Here is a 20373-nt window from a genome sequence, read left to right as displayed (position 1 = left end):
GCTATGAGTCCTGGTAATTCAGCCAGTCAGCGCAGTCCGGCCACATGCCGCTTCCACAGCCAGGAGCGTTCTGCACCTGCGCAATAGTGCTGCGCAGGTGTAGTGAGCTCCCGGCGGCGAAGTGTGTGCATGCGCACTACACCAGACTGGCTCAAGTACCTGGACTCATAGCAGAAGATCCAGGTGGCGGAGGAGGACAGCGAGGGACTGAAGGGGGCTGGAGGAAGCCCCAGGTATGTATACAACTTTAATTTCATCTGTCTCAGGTTTACTTTATTACACAGTAGTACTATATGCTACATATGCACTGTCCACAGAGCTGCAGGGAATCCACTGAGAATGTTGTGCACATTGAACACAGAGGTGTTGTCTATCACCCATAAACCTTGTTCAGATTGTGCATAAAGAATGTAATAGAGGAAGAATCTCCTTATTCCCCTGCAGAGTACCTGCACATCACTCTTACATGTACCCACAGTTACATTGCCTAGGGCCTGATAGATGTTCTTTGTTCCGGTCTGTACTTTTTACAAGTACTCTTACCAAGGACTAGTTTTAGTCTATGACTAAAGGGAATAAATATGGCAGTCTCCATATCCTTCTCACTTCAGTTGTCTTTTAAAATTCCTAGGTGTTGGCAGTTAAGAGACTAAGTTCATGTTACATACTTTCAATCAACAAGATTGTAATATGCAAAATAGAGGAGTTTGTGTCGGTGGATTTTTGTACTGACTCCACAGCCCTGAACTAAACACAGCATCTAATGGCTTAGTAATTTGACAGCTCTGTTTTTTTACCTTTTTACTTAAAATGAAGATTCAGAGCTTAAAATCATGTTTCGGCACTTGAATCACATGACCATATGCTATACAGTAATATATACTGTTGCCAAAAAATTAGACACCCTCTAATAATGAGTTGGTCCAGAATTGTCTCTGATCACAGCCAATATTCTTCTTGGCATGGACTCAAAAAGATTGATACCATTGCTGAGGAATAAGTCTATGTTGATGTAGTGGCAGATCTAAGGCCCAGTGCTCACCAAAACCGCTAGCAGATCCACAAAACGCTAGCAGTTTTTGGAGCTGATTCCAGAGCGAATCTAGGCATGTTTAGAGACGTTTTCTAAACATAGCGGTTTTGGGTAGCGGATTACACATATTGTTGCAGTAAAAGCTGTTACTGAACAGCTTCAGTGACACACGCCTGGCAAACTGCCAGTTTTTCAGAGCGGTTTGCATTTTTCCTATACTTTACATTGAGGACGAAACACTTCAGAAAACTGCAAACGTGCAGCAGGAGGCACGTTTGCGGTTTGGAAAAAAACCTCAAACCGCTGGTGTGCACCATCCCATTGAAATACATTAGCCAAGCGTTTTTACAGGTGGATGCGGCCGGCGGATCGCACCTAAAACCGCTGTCAGTGACTATGTGGACCTTGCATGCTTCTTGGATCCTTAGGCTCTTTTCTCCTATCTACACCCCCTTGCGGCCACTCTTTGTTGTCCATGCGTTTGCATCATGGTATTCCTTTCCATCTAATTTTTTCTAATTACCTTTATTCCAACTGTTAAGCCATTTATCTCTTTTGTATGTCTTGCCTGTAGTTGACCCATTTTGGGATTTTTTTAACAATTTTCTATATTCTATTATTTGAAATTTTCAATAACCATGATGTAACCTGTTCCTCTCAATTTTTACGCTATGCTTGCCTGGTGCTATGATATCCCACCTCTCTCTTGGGTCGTCTCTTTAGTGTATCGCACACTTTTCTTCCCCTTTTTTCCTCCCCCCTTGTTTTTCATTCTTCCCTTTTCACCGTCACCTTTTCCCCCTTTTTTCCTCCCTGCTACTCACTCACACTCCTGGTACACCCCAACCCATTCCCTATCCCTCCCTCGTTTTTACTCCATGTCAGTTTTGCCCCAATGCTGCAATATGTCAATATGCCAGACATTTCCTGTCTCCATATTTGATTGCATCTACTCTGCCTGCTGTCTTGAGCACATAGTTTTACTGGGTGCATCCATATCCATGCCAGTCATCTACATCTGTCCCCCGAGTGCCTGCCAAGCTCTCCTACAAGTATTGTACTAAATTTTTGTCTTGCCCATTTTGACATTAAAGTGTACCTGAGATGGGACCCCTTAAAAATGTATACATACCAGGGGCTTCCTCCAGCCCCCTCTGTCCTGATCACTCCCTCCTTGTCCTCAGTCTTCTTCACCCGCAACTGGCCTTGAAAAAGCCTCCAGTTGCCGCATGCGCAGTCTGGCCCATTGCTGGGAGCATGCTGCGTCTGCGCAGTACACCTGCGCAGGTGCAGAACGCTCCCAGCAACAGGAGCGAGACAGGGCTTTGCGCCTGGCTGGACTGCGCAGTTGGCCCTGGACCGGAGGCCAATTGCGGAAGAATAGGAAGTCTGAAGAGGACGGTGTAGGAGTGACCAGCCCGGAGGGGGCTAAAGGAAGCCCCAGGTATGTGTATTTTATTGCTGTGGCCCCATCTCAGGGTCACTTTAACTTCTGTGATAACTACATCATCTGAAGCTGAGCTTACTATCTGTTTGCTTACTATCTCTCCTAGCAGTTTAATCACATTATTTATACTACAGAGGAGTGCTGCAATTGTCTAATTTTATATGAATAAATCACACTGTGGTGATCCTCTGAAAAAGCTTTTTTCCTGCTACTACCTCAAAAAGTAGGAGTACCCGTGTCTCCAACTATACTTTATAGGCCAATATAATTAAGATCCGAGGAGCGCTGGATATAAACAGTGAAACAATCTTGTTTTATTAGTTCAAGTTTTTCACAAGTAAAATGGCCATACCCCAGTCACTCAATCTCTCACAAACTGGGAGCTAGCTGATGTCCTCTTTAAGAAAAAAAAAATATAAAAAATTGTGCAAATCAAAAAATAAAAAATCACAACTTAAAAATGGAAAAATCTTTAAAACATTGAAGTTCATCAGAATCCATATATCCTTCTAAGTTGGGCATCTGTGTCTTGTCCAAATAAACTGCAATACTCCCATACATATATTTCAGTCTCTTGCTAGAGAAATAGATCCTGCACTATTACGTATGTTGTATAGAGCGTTGTGTCCCGCCTGCCGTTACCAAGTGACAGGGTAACGGGCGGCGCTCTTGAATTACTCACTCAGCCACCGCCTCTAGATCACCTTTTTAGATGGATGTTCCACATTTGCTGGACAATCTCCCCATCAGGCTGGCGGTGAAGCGGTGGGTCACGATCTTCGCAGATCTCTTGTCAGTTTCCGCGACGATGCCCTCAGTCACTCCGGCTGCTTCCTGTATCAATTGTTAGTGCTTCCTTGCGTTCCAGCCTATTCAGGATGTAGATGCTCCACTGGTCTTGCTTGGAAATAGATGAATACTTATTTAATATCATGCAGCAATATTCCAATAGATCTATGGGGCGCCTCAATTTAGATCACATCGACATGTTTCGACAAATAGTTGTCTTCACCAGGATTTCAATAATCCTGATTAAGACAACTGTGTTTGTCGAAACATGTCGATGGGGAGCCTGATCTAGAAGCTTTTTTTTTTTTTTGAAACTTTGATTCACTTTCCAGGGGATACTGAACTGGTTAAGCCTCAGTGCTTAGTGTTATATAGGAGGAGACAGTTGGCAGAGATACTGGCAGAGCTGCAGTGTATTCACAGCTACTGATAAGACCATTTGATCTAGCTAAACAAATAAAACAGCAGCAGTGAATATACCTGAAGCAAGAGGTATATGGAGGCTGCCAAATGTATTTTCTCTAAGCAATACCGGTTCCCTGGCTGTCCTTTCTGATCCTCTACCTCTAATACTTTTAGCCATAGACCATTAACAAGCACATGTATCAGGTATCTCTGACATTATTGTCAAATATGACACTATTGGCTGAATGCTTGTTTCTGGTGTGATTCAGACACTACTTCAGCCAAATTGATTAGCAGGACTACCAGGCAACTGGAATTGTTTGAAAGAAAATAAATATGGCAGCTTCCATATACTTCTTTCTACAGATGTTCTTTTAAGGACTTCCGAGGCCAAATAAAAAAAAAAGTTAAATACCTGCATCATATTTGAAGGCACGGAGGACGCCCTCCGTGCTGTTCCGCCGGGTCCCCGCCGCTCAATAGCCCCCCAGGCCGGCTCACGCCCCGGGTCGTGCTCTCCTGCCTCTACAAACATGGCCTCATGAGCTGGCCGTGGCTGCGCAGTCCGCATAGCTGCGAGGGTGGCTGCACAGCTCTAGGGCCCAACCCCTTGATCCACTCTACAAGAAACAGCCTGTAGCGTGGATCGGGGGGTTGTCACTTGAACTGTGCAGCCGCACTCGCGCCTATGCGGTCTGCGCAGCCGCGGCCAGCTCATGCGGCCATGTTTGTAGAGGCAGGAGAGCACGACCCGGGCCGTGAGGTCAGGAGCCGGCACGGGGGGCTATTGAGCGGCGGGGACACAGCGGAACGGCGCGGATGGCGTCGTCCGTGCCTTCAAATATGATGCAGGTATTTAACTTTTTTTTATTTGGCCTCGGAAGTCCTTTAAGCAACTATTTTTGGAATGAGCAAGTTTGTGTAATAAAGCAGTTTCATTGTGTCTGGGTCCACGTTTAATATATTTTACATTTTTTGTAATCAAATAAGGTGTGGTTATGGATTTAGATTTAGCACATGGAGCCATGCATTGTTATATTGCCTTATATTGTACTGCGTTATAACAAAATAACTTGGGATGAAATTAATAGTTTTTGTAATTCAGATGAAACTAAATAAAAAAAAAAAATCTGTACCTGTGGACATTGCGTTTCTTGGGTTTCCCACCACTGCTGCCTTTTCACGGTCATAGTAATATATATATATATATTTTTTTGCTTTAGTCTACAGTTTGGAATTACCTATGAATGCACATTGGAGACTATACAGTAGCAATAAAAAGTATGTGATCCCTTTGGAATTATATGGATTTCTGCACAAATTGGTCATAAAATGTTACAACAGTATCATTGACATCAGGAAATGCTTCTTGGGAAAAGCAACCCCAAAACTGATGGGTGTTTTTTTTTATATGGCAGGGCAGCTGTAACCAACACCTCCAATCTCATCTCATTGATTGGACTCCAGCTGGCTGACATCTCCCTTCGATTAGCTCTTGGAGATGTCATTAGTCTAGGGGTTCACATACTTTTTCCACCTGCACTGTAAATGATTACATGGCGTGTTCAATAAAAACATGGAAACATTTAATTATATGTGTGATATTAGTTTAAACAGACTGATTGTCTATTGTTGGGACTTAAATGACGATCCGTTCACATTTTATGACCAATTTGTACAGAAATCCATATCATTCCAAAGGGTTCACATACTTTTTTTTTGCTACTGTATAATATGTGATTGAGGAGACTTAAAGAGGAACTCCAGTGAAAATGTAATAAAAAAAATTGCTTCATTTTTACATTAATTATGTATAAATGATTTAGTCAGTGTTTGCCCATTGTAAAATATATTTTAAATCCCTGATTTACATTCTGACATTTATCACATGGTGAAATTTTTACTGCTGGCAGGTGATGTAGCTGTTGCTTGCTTTTTTGGCAGTTGGAAACGGCTGTAAACCGCTATTTCCCACAATGCAACAAGGTTCATAGAAAGGAAACTGCCAGGACCATGGTCCTCAGAGTTTCTTGTGAGAGGGGTTTCACCACAATACCAGCCATACAGAGCCCCATGATGATCCGTTTGTGAAAAGGAATAGATTTCTCATGTAAAAGGGGGTATCAGCTACTGATTGGGATGAAGTTCAATTCTTGGACACGGTTTCTCTTTAACCACTTCACCACTGAGGGGTTTTACCCCCTGACCACCAGAGCAATTTTCACCTTTCAGCGCTCCTTCCATTCATTCGTCTATAACTTTATCATTACTTATCGCAATGAAATGAACTATATCTTGTTTTTTCCGCCACCAATTAGGCTTTCTTTAGGTGGGACATTATGCCAAGAATTATTTTTTTCTAAATGTGTTTTAATGGGAAAATAGGAAAAATGTGGGGAAAAAAAAATTATTTTTCAGTTTTCGGCCATTATAGTTTTTAAATAATGCATGCTACTGTAATTAAAACCCATGAAATTTATGTGCCCTTTTGTCCCGGTTATAAAACCGTTTAAATTATGTCCCTATCACAATGTTTGGCGCCAATATTTCATTTGGAAATAAAGGTGCATTTTTTTCAGTTTTGCGTCCATCCCTAATTACAAGCCCATAGTTTATAAAGTAACAGTGTTATACCCTCTTGACTTAAATATTTAAAAAGTTCAGTCCCTAAGGTAACTAATTATGTATTTTTTTTAATTGTAAATTTTTGAATTTTTTTTTAATTACAAAAAAAAAAAAAATGGGGAGTGTGGGAGGTAATGAGTTAATTTTGTGTGTAAAAGTCATTTATTTGTATGTGAAAAATGTGTAGGGTGTAGTTTACTATTTGGCCACAAGATGGCCACAGTAACTTTTTGCTTTATTGCGACCTCCAAGCCTCCTTCCGGAAGCTTGGAGGAAGAATAAGGAGGCTGGACACGTGAGTTTCTTCTCACAATGATCGCGCTGCCCATAGGAGAGCAGCGGGTCATTGTGGGGCTTAGATCAACGAACGGGAATGGATTTTCCCGTTCATTGATCTCCGGGCGAGCGGGCGGCGGCGGTTTTACTAGCGGCGGGCGGCGTGTTTACGAGCGGGAGCGCGGACAGCGTCGGGAACGCGGAAAGTACGTGTTTCTCCGTCCCTGGTTTTTAAAGGATGGAAAAAGGGGCGGAGAAATACGTACGCGCGGGGGTAAAGTGGTTAAAGTGTAACTGAGATGGGATGAAGAAGAAAAAAAAACTACCTGGGGCTTCCTCCAGCCTGATCGCTCCCTCATTGTCCTCAGTCTCCTCCTTGTTCGCCCACAACTGGCCCCGAAAAGATCCTCCAGTTTGTGCAGCCCAGCCAAGTGCGCTCCCAAGTTGCGCTCTGTCCCCAGGAGCATTGTACGTGCAGGCGCAGAACGCTCCCGGCAATAGGAGAACATGCGGCCAGCCCGCACATGCACAGTTGCCCCTGAGCTGAGGACTTTGCGGGGCCAACTCTGGAGGAGGATAGTGTGAGACCGAAAAGCCTGGAGGAAGCCCCAGGTATGTACATTTTTATTTCATCCCATCTCCGGTTCTCTTTAACCTCCTTGGCGGTAATCCCGAGCTGAGCTCGGGGTATGCCGCCGGAGGTCGCCGCTCAGGCCCTGCTGGGCCGATTTCAGTTCTGAAAAAAGCAGCACACGCAGCTGGCACTTTGCCAGCCGCGTGTGCTGCCCGATCGCCGCCGCTCCGCGGCGATCCGCCGCGTGCAGCGGCGAAAGAGGGTCCCCCCAGCCGCCCGAGCCCAGCGCAGCCGGAACAAACAGTTCCGGCCGGCGCTAGGGGCTGGATCGGGCAGCTCTGACGTCAGGACGTCGACTGACGTCCATGACGTCACTCCGCTCGTCGCCATGGCGACGAGGAAAGCGAAACAAGATAGGCCGCTCATTGCGGCCTATCTTGTTACTTTCGATTGCCGGAGGCGATCGAAAGTACGGATCAGGAGCGCCCTCTAGTGGGGTTTCATGCAGCCAACTTTCAGTTGGCTGCATGAAATATTTTTTTTTTTATTAAAAAAAAAAAACACATTGCAGCCTCCCTGGCAAAATAAATAAACCGCCAGGGAGGTTAAAGAGAACCAGAGACGAAGCACCCTCATGTATTTTATTACATTTATCAGTGGGAACATGACAGTAAACGCCTACCCTGCTTTTAGTTTTATTCTTCTCAGTCTAATCTATCTGTTATCAACTGTGATAAGAATCCACCGACTATTCAGTCGAGGTTTGACCTGGAATCATTATAGCTGAGTCACTCTTCCTTGGAGTCTTTTCAAGCCCAAGCCTTCCCCCTCCTGGCTCAAATTTCATGCTTTACATACTGAGAGCTGTGATGACATGGGAGGGGCTGCTGCTGCAGGAAAAATCTCTGTCTAACAGACAAGTGTGGCTGTGTGATCTGTGTGCTCTGTCTGTGCAGCCTGTCATTATTATCTACTGTATGCAGTTTCATTACTATGAGAGACCCTTCCTACAGGCAGCCACAAAACATACCAGAATATGAAGTTGAAAGCACACAGATGAAAGCCTACAGCAGCCCTGCTTGTCTATAGTCTCATATAGCCTAGAGTAGACAGCACATCCAGAACACCTCATAACCTGGAAGCAGAAGGAATATGAGCCGGTGGCCATATTGGATATTTCCTGGAGCAATAATGGTTAAAAAGCACTCAAAAAGGCACACCAGAGTGGCGAAATTATTGGGTAGAGCATTTATTCTTTACAAGCTATCAACTGATATGTTTATTTTGTGTGAATCGTTCATCTCTGGTTCCCTTTAAAAACAAGGTTTGATCATCTGTTTATCAACTGTTTTAGTCTATTGTGATAGGTCAGTAAATAAAATACTTATTATTGATATAATATATATATATAATTTTTTTTTTTTTTTTTTTTTTTTTTTTGCAACATTAGGCATTGATTTTTAGTTTATAGGGAGGAACACCTGTTTCTTGTTTTTGCTTAGCACCATCACTTGTAACAGTAGGACTTGAGTCACTGAATCTTGCATTGTATGTACATTGTGCATTGAATATCACTACTGGGATAAACGCTTCAATGTGCACTGCAGTGCTGGACTTTGCCTTCATTTCAATAGTTACAATAGATTGTTTCACCTGTTGTAAGTTGCATAGGAAAAAAGTACATTTTAGTGCATATTACTCTGAAAAATGGTATTTGTTAACTGAATTTTGTTGTATATTTATATAGTGCTATCATATTCTGTGGTGCTATATGCCTCTAAGAAAATAAATTATACATAAAGTTAAATGAAATAAGTGGAATAGCCAATTTAAAGATATTCTAAAACTCAGCAGAATATTGACTTTGTGAAAAGATTTTTACAAAATGGTAAGATGGCCAAAATGGTAAAATGGCAGTTGAAATGTAATGTTTATAAATTTAGGGTAATGCATTCTAGATTGCAATGCAGTTGAACAAAAATATCATAGACATCTGAATATAAACGGAGAGAGTGAGACTAAAAACCATCTCTATAGTCAAATCTCTCTCTACTTGGGGTCAACATAAAATGCTGAGTGGCTCTTCCTTCCTCAAACCCCTATCCTTCACTAATTCGCTTTTATCTGTTTTCTTGCGTAATATGCAAAATGTGCAAGGTCTACTGCCACTCTGGAACACTGTCGTGCCATTAATTCAGTGACTTTCCACTGCTCACTAGGGATGATCAGAGATGTGCAAATTCTTCCGAGTTGATACAGCTTTGTGCAAAGTTTTGTGCAAATATATGCAGTTTGAAAATGGACATTTCAATGTAAACCTGGGTTTAAATTGATTGATCCATTTTCAAACTGCATACATTTGCATAAAATTGTGCATAATTTAGGAAGAATTTGCATCTCATTGATCACCCCTACTAGTCACCCAATGGGAACAAGTTTCCCATCTCCACTCTTTCTGTAGCTTTCTCTGTGCATTTTTACCTTGTGTGAAACCAGGCATTTGTTTCACTGGAAGTTATTTGTAAATTTGGTCCAACAGCATAATATAGAATTGTACCGGATGCTCCAAGCGCTACACATGAGTGCTTTGTCAGGCTACTTAGAAGGTATAGCCCTCTGGATTAGGGCTTGAAGGTTCTCTAACCGCCAATCCTGGACTAAACCATCCTTTTTCAATAGGTAATTGCATGCTTATTCATGTTTATTACTTACATATATTTTTTTTCTTCATTTTTCACCAGCAATAGATTTGTTGTATGGGGGTATATACTGCTTTATGTGTCAAGATTACATATATGACAAAGATATGGAGCAAGTTGCCAAAGAAGAACAAAGAAAAGCTTGGAAATTGCAAGGTATTTTCATTTTATAATTCTGTTGGTTTGAGTCCTTAGTACCACATATACCGTACATTTAATATTTATACAGAGATGTTATTCTCTTTATGCAGTTGATATACAGGTTTTGAGAACACATGGTACTGCCTCTCCTTCCATGTAAATAAGTTGAGCATACATGTATACACATTGGTATTGGTAAAAACAGCAAATATTTCAGCATTCTATATAAAGATAAAGAACAAAATGTTATCCTAAATAAAATTTCCAATCAGTTTATGCAACTTTTTGAAGGCTGGTTGGTTGTCCCTTCCCACTATTTTACCATTGAACATTAGCATAACTTTCTCCTGTAGAGTTGGGAGAGGAATATTCCAAGGCAAATGTTTCCTTTCATGTCACTACAGTGTAGTTCTAGTATCATATTTAATAGACAACTGACCTGAGGCTGCCATATTTATTTCCTCTTAAGCAATGCACATTAGCTGGCTGTGCTTCTGATCATCTGACTAATACTTTGTCATAGACCTTGAACAAGCATGCAGATCAGATGTTTGACTTAAAGTACCTACCTGAGATGGCGAGTATAAAGAAAATATACATACCTGGGGCTTCCTCCATCACCCTTCGGCCTGATTGCTTTTACGACGTCCCCTTCTGCCTCTCCGTTAGTCCGAAACTGGCCCTGGAAAATCCTCCAGTCGGCGCAGTCCAGCCTGGTGCGCTCGCGTCGCCAGGAGTGTTCTGCGACTGTGCAGACGCAGAACGATCCCAGCAATGTGAACACAGCAGGAGTGTGTGGCCAGGCCACGTATACACAGTTGACTCTGGACCAGTGGACTTTCCTGGGCCAATTGTGGGCGAACAGAGAGGCAGAAGAGGACGGCATGGGACAACGCACCACATGCAATACGCCGGTAGTCACGTAGGGCACCGATGAGGAAGTACAGTGCAGACATTCAGGGGACGGCATGATAGGTAAAGTATTGTGATGCATGGGCAGCAGTGGGTACGCCTAATATTTGGGGGGACACAGACGGGGGTTTCTGACATATTTGTCGTTCCCAACTCGTATGGCATTACTACTGCTCCACCCGATCAAGCATGTCAGCCTGAGATTTCCCAGCAAGTCCAAACTATACAGTAGACCAATGTTGGCTCGAAGTTGGTAGAATCTGTGATTGAGGAATACTCTTGGTGGCACCGATTTGATCTGATTCTATAATTATCGAATCAGATGGTCGATTGGCTGACAAGTCTGACAGCTGTAAGGCCACCTTTACAGTTAATGTGACAATCGCAACCTTTGAACTTTGTCAGACTGCACCTCTTTGTCTTCCCCCTTATCATCATGATGAACATTAAGCTCTGGTAACAGACAGCCATCACTGCTTTCTCCACACATTTCTGTAGGTTAAAATAGCCATCCAAAGCACTTCAGAGCCATTATTCACGGAGTGAGTCATGGAGCTGTGTTCCACGACGTGCTTCACGTGACCTTAATGCTGTTTATCCAGGTATGGTTGTGTCTAAAGCTAGACTTTACTGCTAGCAACCAAGCCTTTACTGGTATTTGAAGCATTATCCTAAATAACAATTTTCTATTAACTGGGGATTGGATCATATTTATACCCTGTGGCTATTGAAATATTCTGTCCTGCTTCCTGCCCAGATGGGTTGGAGAGATTATCTCTTACATTATACTCCTTTACTTGATCAGTACACTGCTAGCTTTTATTCCCCCTTACCAAACCTATATCTGTTTTGATGGCCTTTTCCAAGGTATTGCCCCATTTATCCTCCTTTATTATAACAGGCAGCCAGCTTTATAACCCCGCAATAGAGATGCGCAGTCTACTGTCTCCATTGCCTAGCTATGATGACCCTTGTCTTGAATGTGATGTAATTCACAATGATCTGTCTTTACAAACCATGCCAAGGACATTGATGCCACCTGGGTTCATAAAGTCGCACAGTGCTGACTTCCCTATACATACCATGTTGAGGATCCTTGAAGTTCACCTTTTTAACTGCTTTTAGTTATTTAGCAGCATACACGTGCTAAAGGCATAATTCACATATAGGTTACTAGACCACACCTTAATTTGCCTAGATCTTGTTTAGAACACCAGAAGACTTGATATTACCTATTTTAGGTATGCTGTTCATAATATGTGTGTATATTTCCCTTCAGGTTACTAGCTTTTCCACTATATATATATATATATATATATATATATATATATATATATATATATATATATATATATATATATATATATATATATATATATATATATATATATATATATATATATATATATATATATACTTTCAGAAAGACTTAAAGTGAGAGGAATACAGAGGCAGCAATATTAATTCTCTAATAAACAATGCAAATTGTCTGACCCCTGTTATGACACTATGCCTAAAATACGAAGTCACTGGCCCAGAATGAGCATGCAGATCAGATGCTTTGACTATGGTCTGACTCTACTGGCTGCATGCTTGATGCAGGTGCGATTGAAAAACTAAAGCCTAAGCAGTATTCACACTGGTTTGTCAGTTTTCAGTGTGCATTTTTCTGCATTGGTTTTCTGTGCACCATAAGTGTCCGTATATAGAAAAATGTACACCTTTTTTCACAAATCTTAATGTACCGTATTTTCCACCATATAAGACGCACCCAGGTTTACAAGGCAACAACCAGGGGGAAAAATATAGAAACTGAACCTGGTGCGAAAATGTTCCAGGAGCATCTTGTACATGTTCTCCCCCAAATGGTGTACTGTATCCTCGTGTGCTCGTGTCCTCATGCGTCCCCCATGTGTCCTCATGCGGGCCCCATGTGTCTATCATGCGTCCCCTGGCCCCCAGTTGTAGCGGCAACTTACCGCACTCCTTCGCTCCCTCCTCTTTGTGTCTCCTGGCCACCTGTGTGTTGCTGTGTATAGCGGCTGCTTATCTTCCATGCGCCCGCAAATTAAAGCAGAAATCAGTCTCCGCTCCACTTCTCCCTCTAGTGTCTGGCTTGAACTGAACACGTCATCCATTGAAGCGCCCACTAGAGCGAGAAGTGCAGAGGAGACGGATGTCTTGGGGCGCATGGAAGGTAAGCCGCCACTATACATAGCAACACACGGGGAGCCAGGAGACACAAGGGGAGGGAGAGGAGGCACGCAGGGGAAAGTGAAACAAAGGCAAGGAATCACAGACATGTCATTGGTTTGTATCGGCGGGCGTTTGTAAGTCGGGGATATGCTTTTGCCATATAAGACGCAGGGGCTTTTTCTCCACATTTTTGGGGGAGAAAAAGTGCATCTTATACGGTAATTGATAGAGAAAATGCACACAGTGCTGCACTGCTGTCTCACATCTTAACCACCCTGGCGTTCTGATTAAATCGCCAGGGTGGCTGCGGGAGGGTTTTTTTTAAATAAAAAAAAAACTTTCATGCAGCCAACTGAAAGTTGGCTGCATGAAAGCCCACTAGAGGGCGCTCCGGAGGCGTTCTTCCGATCGCCTCCGGCGGCCAGAAGTAACACGGAAGGCCGCAATAAGCGGCCTTCCGTGTTTCGCTTACCTCGTCGCCATGGCGACGAGCGGAGTGACGTCATGGACGTCAGCCGACGTCCTGACGTCTGCCGCCTCCGATCCAGCCCTTAGCGCTGGCCGGAACTGTTTGTTCCGGCTACGCTGGGCTCGGGCGGCTGGGGGGACCCTCTTTCGCCGCTGTACGCGGCGGATCGCCGCGCTGCAGCGGCGATCAGGCAGCACACGCGACTGGCAAAGTGCCGGCTGCGGGTGCTGCTTTTTATTTCATTAAAATCGGCCCAGCAGGGCCTGAGCGGCAGCCTCTGGCGGTGTTGGACGAGCTGAGCTCGTCCAGACCGCTCAGCAGGTTAATATAAAGGAAAAAATAATGGTGATAGAAAGCACCAGAGTGATTTGAATTTTAAAATTGCACCTTTTGCTCATGAATTCTTATGGTATGCCTGATTAGGGGTATAGCAGGGGTGTGTCTTAAAGGACTTCCAAGGCCAAATGAAAAAAAAAGTTAAATACCTGCATCCTATTTTAAGGCACGCAGGACGCCGTCCGCGCCCTCTGTGCCGTTCTGACGGGTCCCCGCCGCTCAATAACCCCCCGGGCCGGCTCCCGACCCCATGGCCCGGGTCGGGCTCTCCTGCCTGCACTAATATGGCCGCCGGAGCTGTCCGCGGCTGTGCAGCTCTAGGGCCAACTCCCCGATCCACGTTACAGGAAACAGCCTGAGCTGAGGGGCGGTGTTGGAGCTCCTATGCTTTGGCAAGCACTTTGTATCAAAAAAGAACTCTGGCAATTATTTGTTCATCCACATCGATCGGTGTGAATGGAGAAACCGGGTCTGCCAGGGCATACGAGCTGAGTGGGTTTAGACGTTTTTGGGTGGCAGCTCCTATGTCCTGGCAGATGCCTTCCCCTCCTTTTTTCATCCACATTGATTGTTTGACGTTCATTTTTCCTTTCAGCCCAGAGTGCATTACCTGTATGCCCAATACAAGGAATATAGCAGAAACACCTAATACTGGCCATACATGTAATGATTGCAGAGACCCTAAAATGCTAGGACAGACCCCACGAATGACGCCATTTTGGAAAGAAGACGCCCCAAAATATTCCGTGAGGTGCATGGTGAGTTCATAGAGGATTTTATTTTTTTGTCACAAGTTAGCAGAAATTGTTTTGTTAGTTTTTTTCAAAAAGTGTCATTTTCCGCTAACTTATGACAAAAAAAAAATTTCTATGCACTCACCATGCCCCTCATGGAATACCTTGGGGTGTCTTCTTTCCAAAATGGGGTCATTTGTGGGGTTTAATTGTCCTGGCATGTGTGTGGGAGGGGGGGGTGCTAAATTGTGAGCACCCCTGTAAAGCCTAGATGTACTCATTGGACTTTGGACCCCTTTGCGCAACTAAGCTGCCAAAAAATTGTCACATGTGGTATCGCTGTACTCAGGAGAAGTAGTATAATGTGTATTTTTACACATGACTATGCTGTGTGGGAGAAATATCTCTGTAAATGGACAATTGTGTGTTAAAAAGAAAAAAAAATCAAAAAAATTGCCATTTACAGAGATATTTCTCCCACCCAGCATGGGTATGTGTAAAAATACACCCCAAAACACATTATACTACTTCTCCTGAGTACGGCGATACCACGTGTGACACTTGTTTGCAGCCTAGGTGCGCTAAGGTGCCTAACGTCCTATGAGTACCTTAAAGTGAGCGCTATTGCGGGCCGCACCGCGTACAAAAATACGCCCGCAATATCGCTAATTAGTCGGGAATGCGGAAAAAGCTACGCGTGGCCAGTCCTGACAGGCCTGTCTGCAAAAATGAAACTAGCTGGCAGCAGGGGACCAGAGGATTAGTGAGTGGCTGCGAGGGCCACAGGACTGCTGCAGGGGGGCTGGTAGAAGCCCCAGGTGAGTAAAACTCATCTTTTTTTTTCTGGCTTAAGGTTCACTTTAAGGATTTTACAGGTCATTTTGAGGCATTTGGTTTCTAGACAACTCCTCACAGTTTAGGGCCCCTAAAATGCCAAGGCAGTATAGGAACCCCACAAGTGACCCCATTTAAGAAATACGACACCCCAAGGTATTCCGTTAGGTGTATGATGAGTTCAAAGAAGATTTTATTTTTTTGTGACAAGTTAGTGGAAATTACACTGTGGGAAAAAAAAATCCATTTCCGCTAACTTGTGAAAAAAAAAAAAAATCTTCTATGAATTCACCATACTCCTAACGGAATACCTTGGGGTCTCTTCTTTCTTAAATGGGTTCACTTGTGGGGTTCCTATACTGCCCTGGCATTTTAGGGGCCCTAAACCGTGAGAAGTAGTCTAGAAACCAAATGCCTCAAAATGACCTGTGAAATCCCATTTGTCCTGTAAATGGACAATTGTGTGTTAAAAAAAAAAAAAATCTAATTTACAGAGATATTTCTCCCACCCAGCATGGGTATGTGTAAAAATACACCCCAAAACACATTATACTATTTCTCCCGAGTACGGCGATACCACGTGTGACACTTTTTTGCAGCCCAGGTGCGCTAAGGGGCCCAAAGTCCTATGAGCACCTTTAGGCTTTACAGGGGTGCTTACAATTTAGCACCCCCCAAAATGCCAGGACAGTAAACACACCCTACAAATGACCCATTTTGGAAAGTAGACACCCCAAAGTATTCAGAGAGGGGCATGGTGAGTCCCTGGCAGATTATATATTTTTTTTTTTTGTCACAAGTTCGCAGAAATGGAAACTTTTTTCTTATTTTTTATTTTTATTTTTTTTTGTCACAAAGTGTCATTTTCCGCTAACTTGTGTCAAAAAAATAAAATCTTCTATGAACTCACCATGCCTCTTGGTGAATACTTTGGGATGTCTTCTTTCCAAAATGGGGTCATTGGAGGGGGGGGGGGGGGGGTATTTATACTATCCTGGAATTCTAGCACCTCATGAAACATGACAGGTGCTCAGAAAAGTCAGAGATGCTTCAAAATGGGAAAATTCACTTTTTGCACCATAGTTTGTAAACGCTACAACTTTTACCCAAACCAATACTTATACACTTATTGGATTTTTTTTTATCAAAGACATGTAGCACAATAAATTTGGACAAATTTAGTAGAAATTTTACTTTATTTGAAAAGTGCCAGCACAGAAAGTTAAAAAAAAATTTTTTGACAAAATTGATGTGGGTTTTTTTGATGAATATAATAAAAACTAAAAATCGCAGCAGCAATCAAATAGCACCAAAAGAAAGTTGTATTAGTGACAAGAAAAGGAGGTAAAATTCGTTTAGATAGTAGGTTGTATGTATGACCGAGCAATAAACCGTTAAAGCTGCAGTGGTCTGAATGGAAAAAAATGTCTGGTCCTTAAGGGGTTTTATGACTGCAGTCCTTAAGTGGTTAAAGGTGTACCTCTTTATACTTCAAAAATGTTGGGAGGTATGCAGGGCTGTGGAGTCGGAGTCGAGGAGTCTGAGTCGGGGCAATTTTGGGCACCCGGAGTCGGAGTCGTTGATTTCATAAACGTCGGAGTCTGATGATTTTTGTACAAAATCCACAGCCCTGTTAAGTATTAGACTAAGGAGTCAAGGAGTCGGAGTCTGAGCCATTTTGGGTACCCGGAGTAGGAGTTGGAGTCGCGGTTTCAGAAACTGAGTCGGAGTTGGAGTCGGAAGATTTTTGTACCGACTCCACATCCCTGGAGGTATGCATAGCTCCTAACTGGCCCTTTTTCAGAGGGACAGTCCTTCTTCAGTAACTAAATCCCTCTGTCCCTCTTTCTTCCTCATTTGTCCCTCTTTCTTCCTCATTTGTCCCTCTTTCAGGACTGTGTGCAGATTTATGTAAACATATGTATTTTTCTACTGAATACTGTGTTTTATAGACCCCACACTTAATTCCCATTCTTTAAATTAATCCTCTAAATTAATTTCTTTTTTCAAATGTGAATATGTGCATATTTGACAAGAGCTGTTTGAATATGTCACCACGTAAGCTGCTTTCCAGCACCGTCTGGGTGCTTGTTAGTGCTCTGTACTGGTGCTAGGCAGGCAGCCCCCATCCATGGAGCCAGATCTGAGCAAGCGTGCAGTTCAGACTAATGTCTGAAAGAGGCCTTAGGGCTAGTTCACACTGGATGATTTTTCAGCAATTTGCTGATCACTGGCGATCAGCAAAATGCAGCTGCTAATGCAAGTCAATGGTAGTGTTCACACTTTAGCGATCGCAGTGATTAGCGATTTGCTGATGGTGCGTGCAGCATTTTTGGAGCGATTGCATTTCAATGTTATAGAATCACAAAACGCAGTCACTCCTAAATCACTTTCCTGCACAGTGAAAAAAAAGCTTTTTGCTGATCACCAGCGATCAGCAAGCGCCCAGTGTGAACTAGTCCTCACTGTTTTAGTCCCTTTTAACATAATCCCAAAGAACAGAAAAAGCCACACACACTCTTTCCCTCGTCTTTCAAATGGCTGGTTCATATTAACCTTAAAGTAAACCTGTACTGAAAATAAAGTTCCCCTGGGGGGTACTCACCTCAGTAGGGGGAAGCCTCTGGACCCTACTGAGGCTTCCCCAGTCCTCCTGCGTCCCACAGTGGTCTTGCTGCAGCCCACGGAATGCACTGGGGACAATTTGTCGGCCTGTGCAATATTTACCTTTCCTGGCTCCAGCAGGGGCGCTGTTGCGGCTCTTCTGACGGAGATAGGCGAAAATAGCTGATCTCCGTCAAGTCCTCTCTACTGCGCAGGCGCAGGAGACTTGCGCCTGCGCAGTAGAGCGGCCCAACAGAGATCGGCTATTTTCGCCTATCTCCATGGGGAGAGCGGATCCTGCGCTGGAGCCCGAAAAGGTAACTATTTACATCGCCGCCGCTCCGGGAAGATTTTCGCCGCCGCCGTGGGACCGAGGAGGATGGGGGAAGCTTCAATAGGATCCGGAGGCTTCCCCCCCCCCCCCTTCCTTAGGTGAGTACCCCCCAGGGGAGTTTTTTCATTACAGATTTTCTTTAATAAGTAAGCAAATAAATGTTTACACTTTTTTATTTCTTTTTATGCTAGCCTTTACCCCATCGTTGGCTTCTCCTTACCAGTATACAATGACAGGTAAGATTTTTGCATTTTCTAGAATTTTTTTTTCCATAAGCGTGAATATTTTGTGCGAGATAATAAAATGTCTCTGTTTTCCTTTAAGCCCTCTCACACTTGCCCAATGCGTCGCCCTGTGTTACGCTTCCCCACCTCAAGGGCCATTTAAAGAGAGTCTGAAGCGAGAATAAATCTTGCTTCAGACCTCATAGATAGCAGGGGCACGTGTGCCCCTGCTAAACCGCCGATATCCCGCGGCTAAACGAGGATCTCTGTCCCCCTAAATCCCTTCCGTAATGCGGGGGAGCGCTTCCTGGTTGGGGCAGGGCTGACCGCCACAGCCCTGCCCCACGCGCGTCTGTCAGCGCGTATCTCCGCCTCTCCCCTGCCCCTCTCAGTCTTCCTTCACTGAGAGGGGCGGGGGAGAGGCGGCGATCCGCCGCTGACAGACGCGACTGGAGGCAGGGCTGCAGCCGTTAGCCCTTGCCTCCAGGAGCGACCAAGTCTGCGACCAAGTGTCGCAGTGGGGGGTTTGGCGGCGCTATTGCGGCGGTTTAGTAGTGCCCCTGTTAACTATGAGCTCTGAAGCGAGATTTATTCTCGCTTCAGAGTCTCTTTAAGTCTATGGAGACTTGCACAATTTACGCAATGCAATGCAGTGTGCGGAAGTATCCAAATTTCCGCATACCTGACGGTCTGCATAGGGACAACAGGGAGAGTCCAATACAAACAAAGGAAATAAATGTGTGTAGTAAATCGTGTTACCGCAATACTTTTCTGTGAGAAATGCTTAACTTTCTGGAAAAATGTATGAGGTGCCAACAATTTTGGCCATGACTGTACCATTCATTATATCAAGTTTTTTCGCTTCAGTGTCACTTTATTGATGTGTAGAATAAACTGATTGTGTAGGGACTAGGACTAACCTATTTTTGTTTTTTTACTTTTTTGGCCTTGTCTTAAATATTTTAGGTGTTGGGGAAAAGTATTCAACATGGGAGCCAACAAAGCGGGAGCTAGAGCTTTTACGGCATAATCCCAAGAGAAGAAAAATAACCACAAACTGTACCATAGGTAAGGCAGGAATGCAGTATGTGTTCTATTTTAGCATTTAAAAGTTGATTTGCAGTAGTTTAAAGTAAACCTGTACTGAAAATAAATTTGTGAGGCAATACATTCTATGTATATTATTGATGATAGATGGGACATGGAGTCGCATATTCTTTTCAGTTTAAAGAGACCCAGAGACAAAAAGATAACATCTTCCTCCAGCCCCATCAGCCTGGATCGCTCCCACGCCACCTTTCTACGCTGCCTCTGTCCGCCGGTATCGGGTCCCGTCATTTCGGCCAGTCGACGCAAGCGCAGTGCGCTCCCTCCGTACTGCGCAGGCGCATGCGTACAAAGCTGGAGGGAGCCCTTGTGCATGCGGAAGACTAGCCGCATCCGGCGAAAGTGACGGGACCCGATACCGGCGATAGACGTAGCGGAGGACGGCGGCGTTGGAGCGATCCAAGCTTATGGGGCTGGAGGAAGCCCCAGGTATGTATAACATCTTTTTTATATTTTTAGCATTAGTTCCTCTCTGGGTCCCTTTAAGGGATGGGTTTCTAATGCTGGGAATACACCATACAATTTTCTGTTATGCTGGGCATACACAGTGAGTTTCTTCTTATCAATCGAGCAGCTGATGGCTCGATTGATAATTTCCAACGTGTCCGATCACCGCGCCGGATCGATTCCACGT

General features: G+C 43.9%; 1 protein-coding gene across 12 annotated transcripts in view; it reads left to right on the top strand.

Annotated features, from left to right (window-relative positions):
* The window catches only part of LOC137524716 (ubiquitin carboxyl-terminal hydrolase 22-A), a 207824-nt gene that overhangs the window by 89371 nt on the left and 98080 nt on the right, over positions 1-20373 (top strand). For all 12 annotated transcript variants that reach the window (XM_068244897.1, XM_068244894.1, XM_068244895.1 and 9 more), the window contains 3 exons: positions 9891-10004; positions 18600-18644; positions 19599-19700. In XM_068244897.1, the coding sequence (XP_068100998.1) occupies positions 9891-10004; positions 18600-18644; positions 19599-19700 (261 nt within the window). The remainder of the gene's footprint in view (positions 1-9890; positions 10005-18599; positions 18645-19598; positions 19701-20373) is intronic.

The sequence above is a fragment of the Hyperolius riggenbachi genome, chromosome 7 (genome assembly GCF_040937935.1).
Source record: "Hyperolius riggenbachi isolate aHypRig1 chromosome 7, aHypRig1.pri, whole genome shotgun sequence".
Taxonomy (NCBI): Eukaryota; Metazoa; Chordata; class Amphibia; order Anura; family Hyperoliidae; genus Hyperolius; species Hyperolius riggenbachi.
The sequence above is the reverse complement of the archived record's forward strand: the minus strand, read 5'-3'. Positions and strand labels throughout refer to the sequence as shown.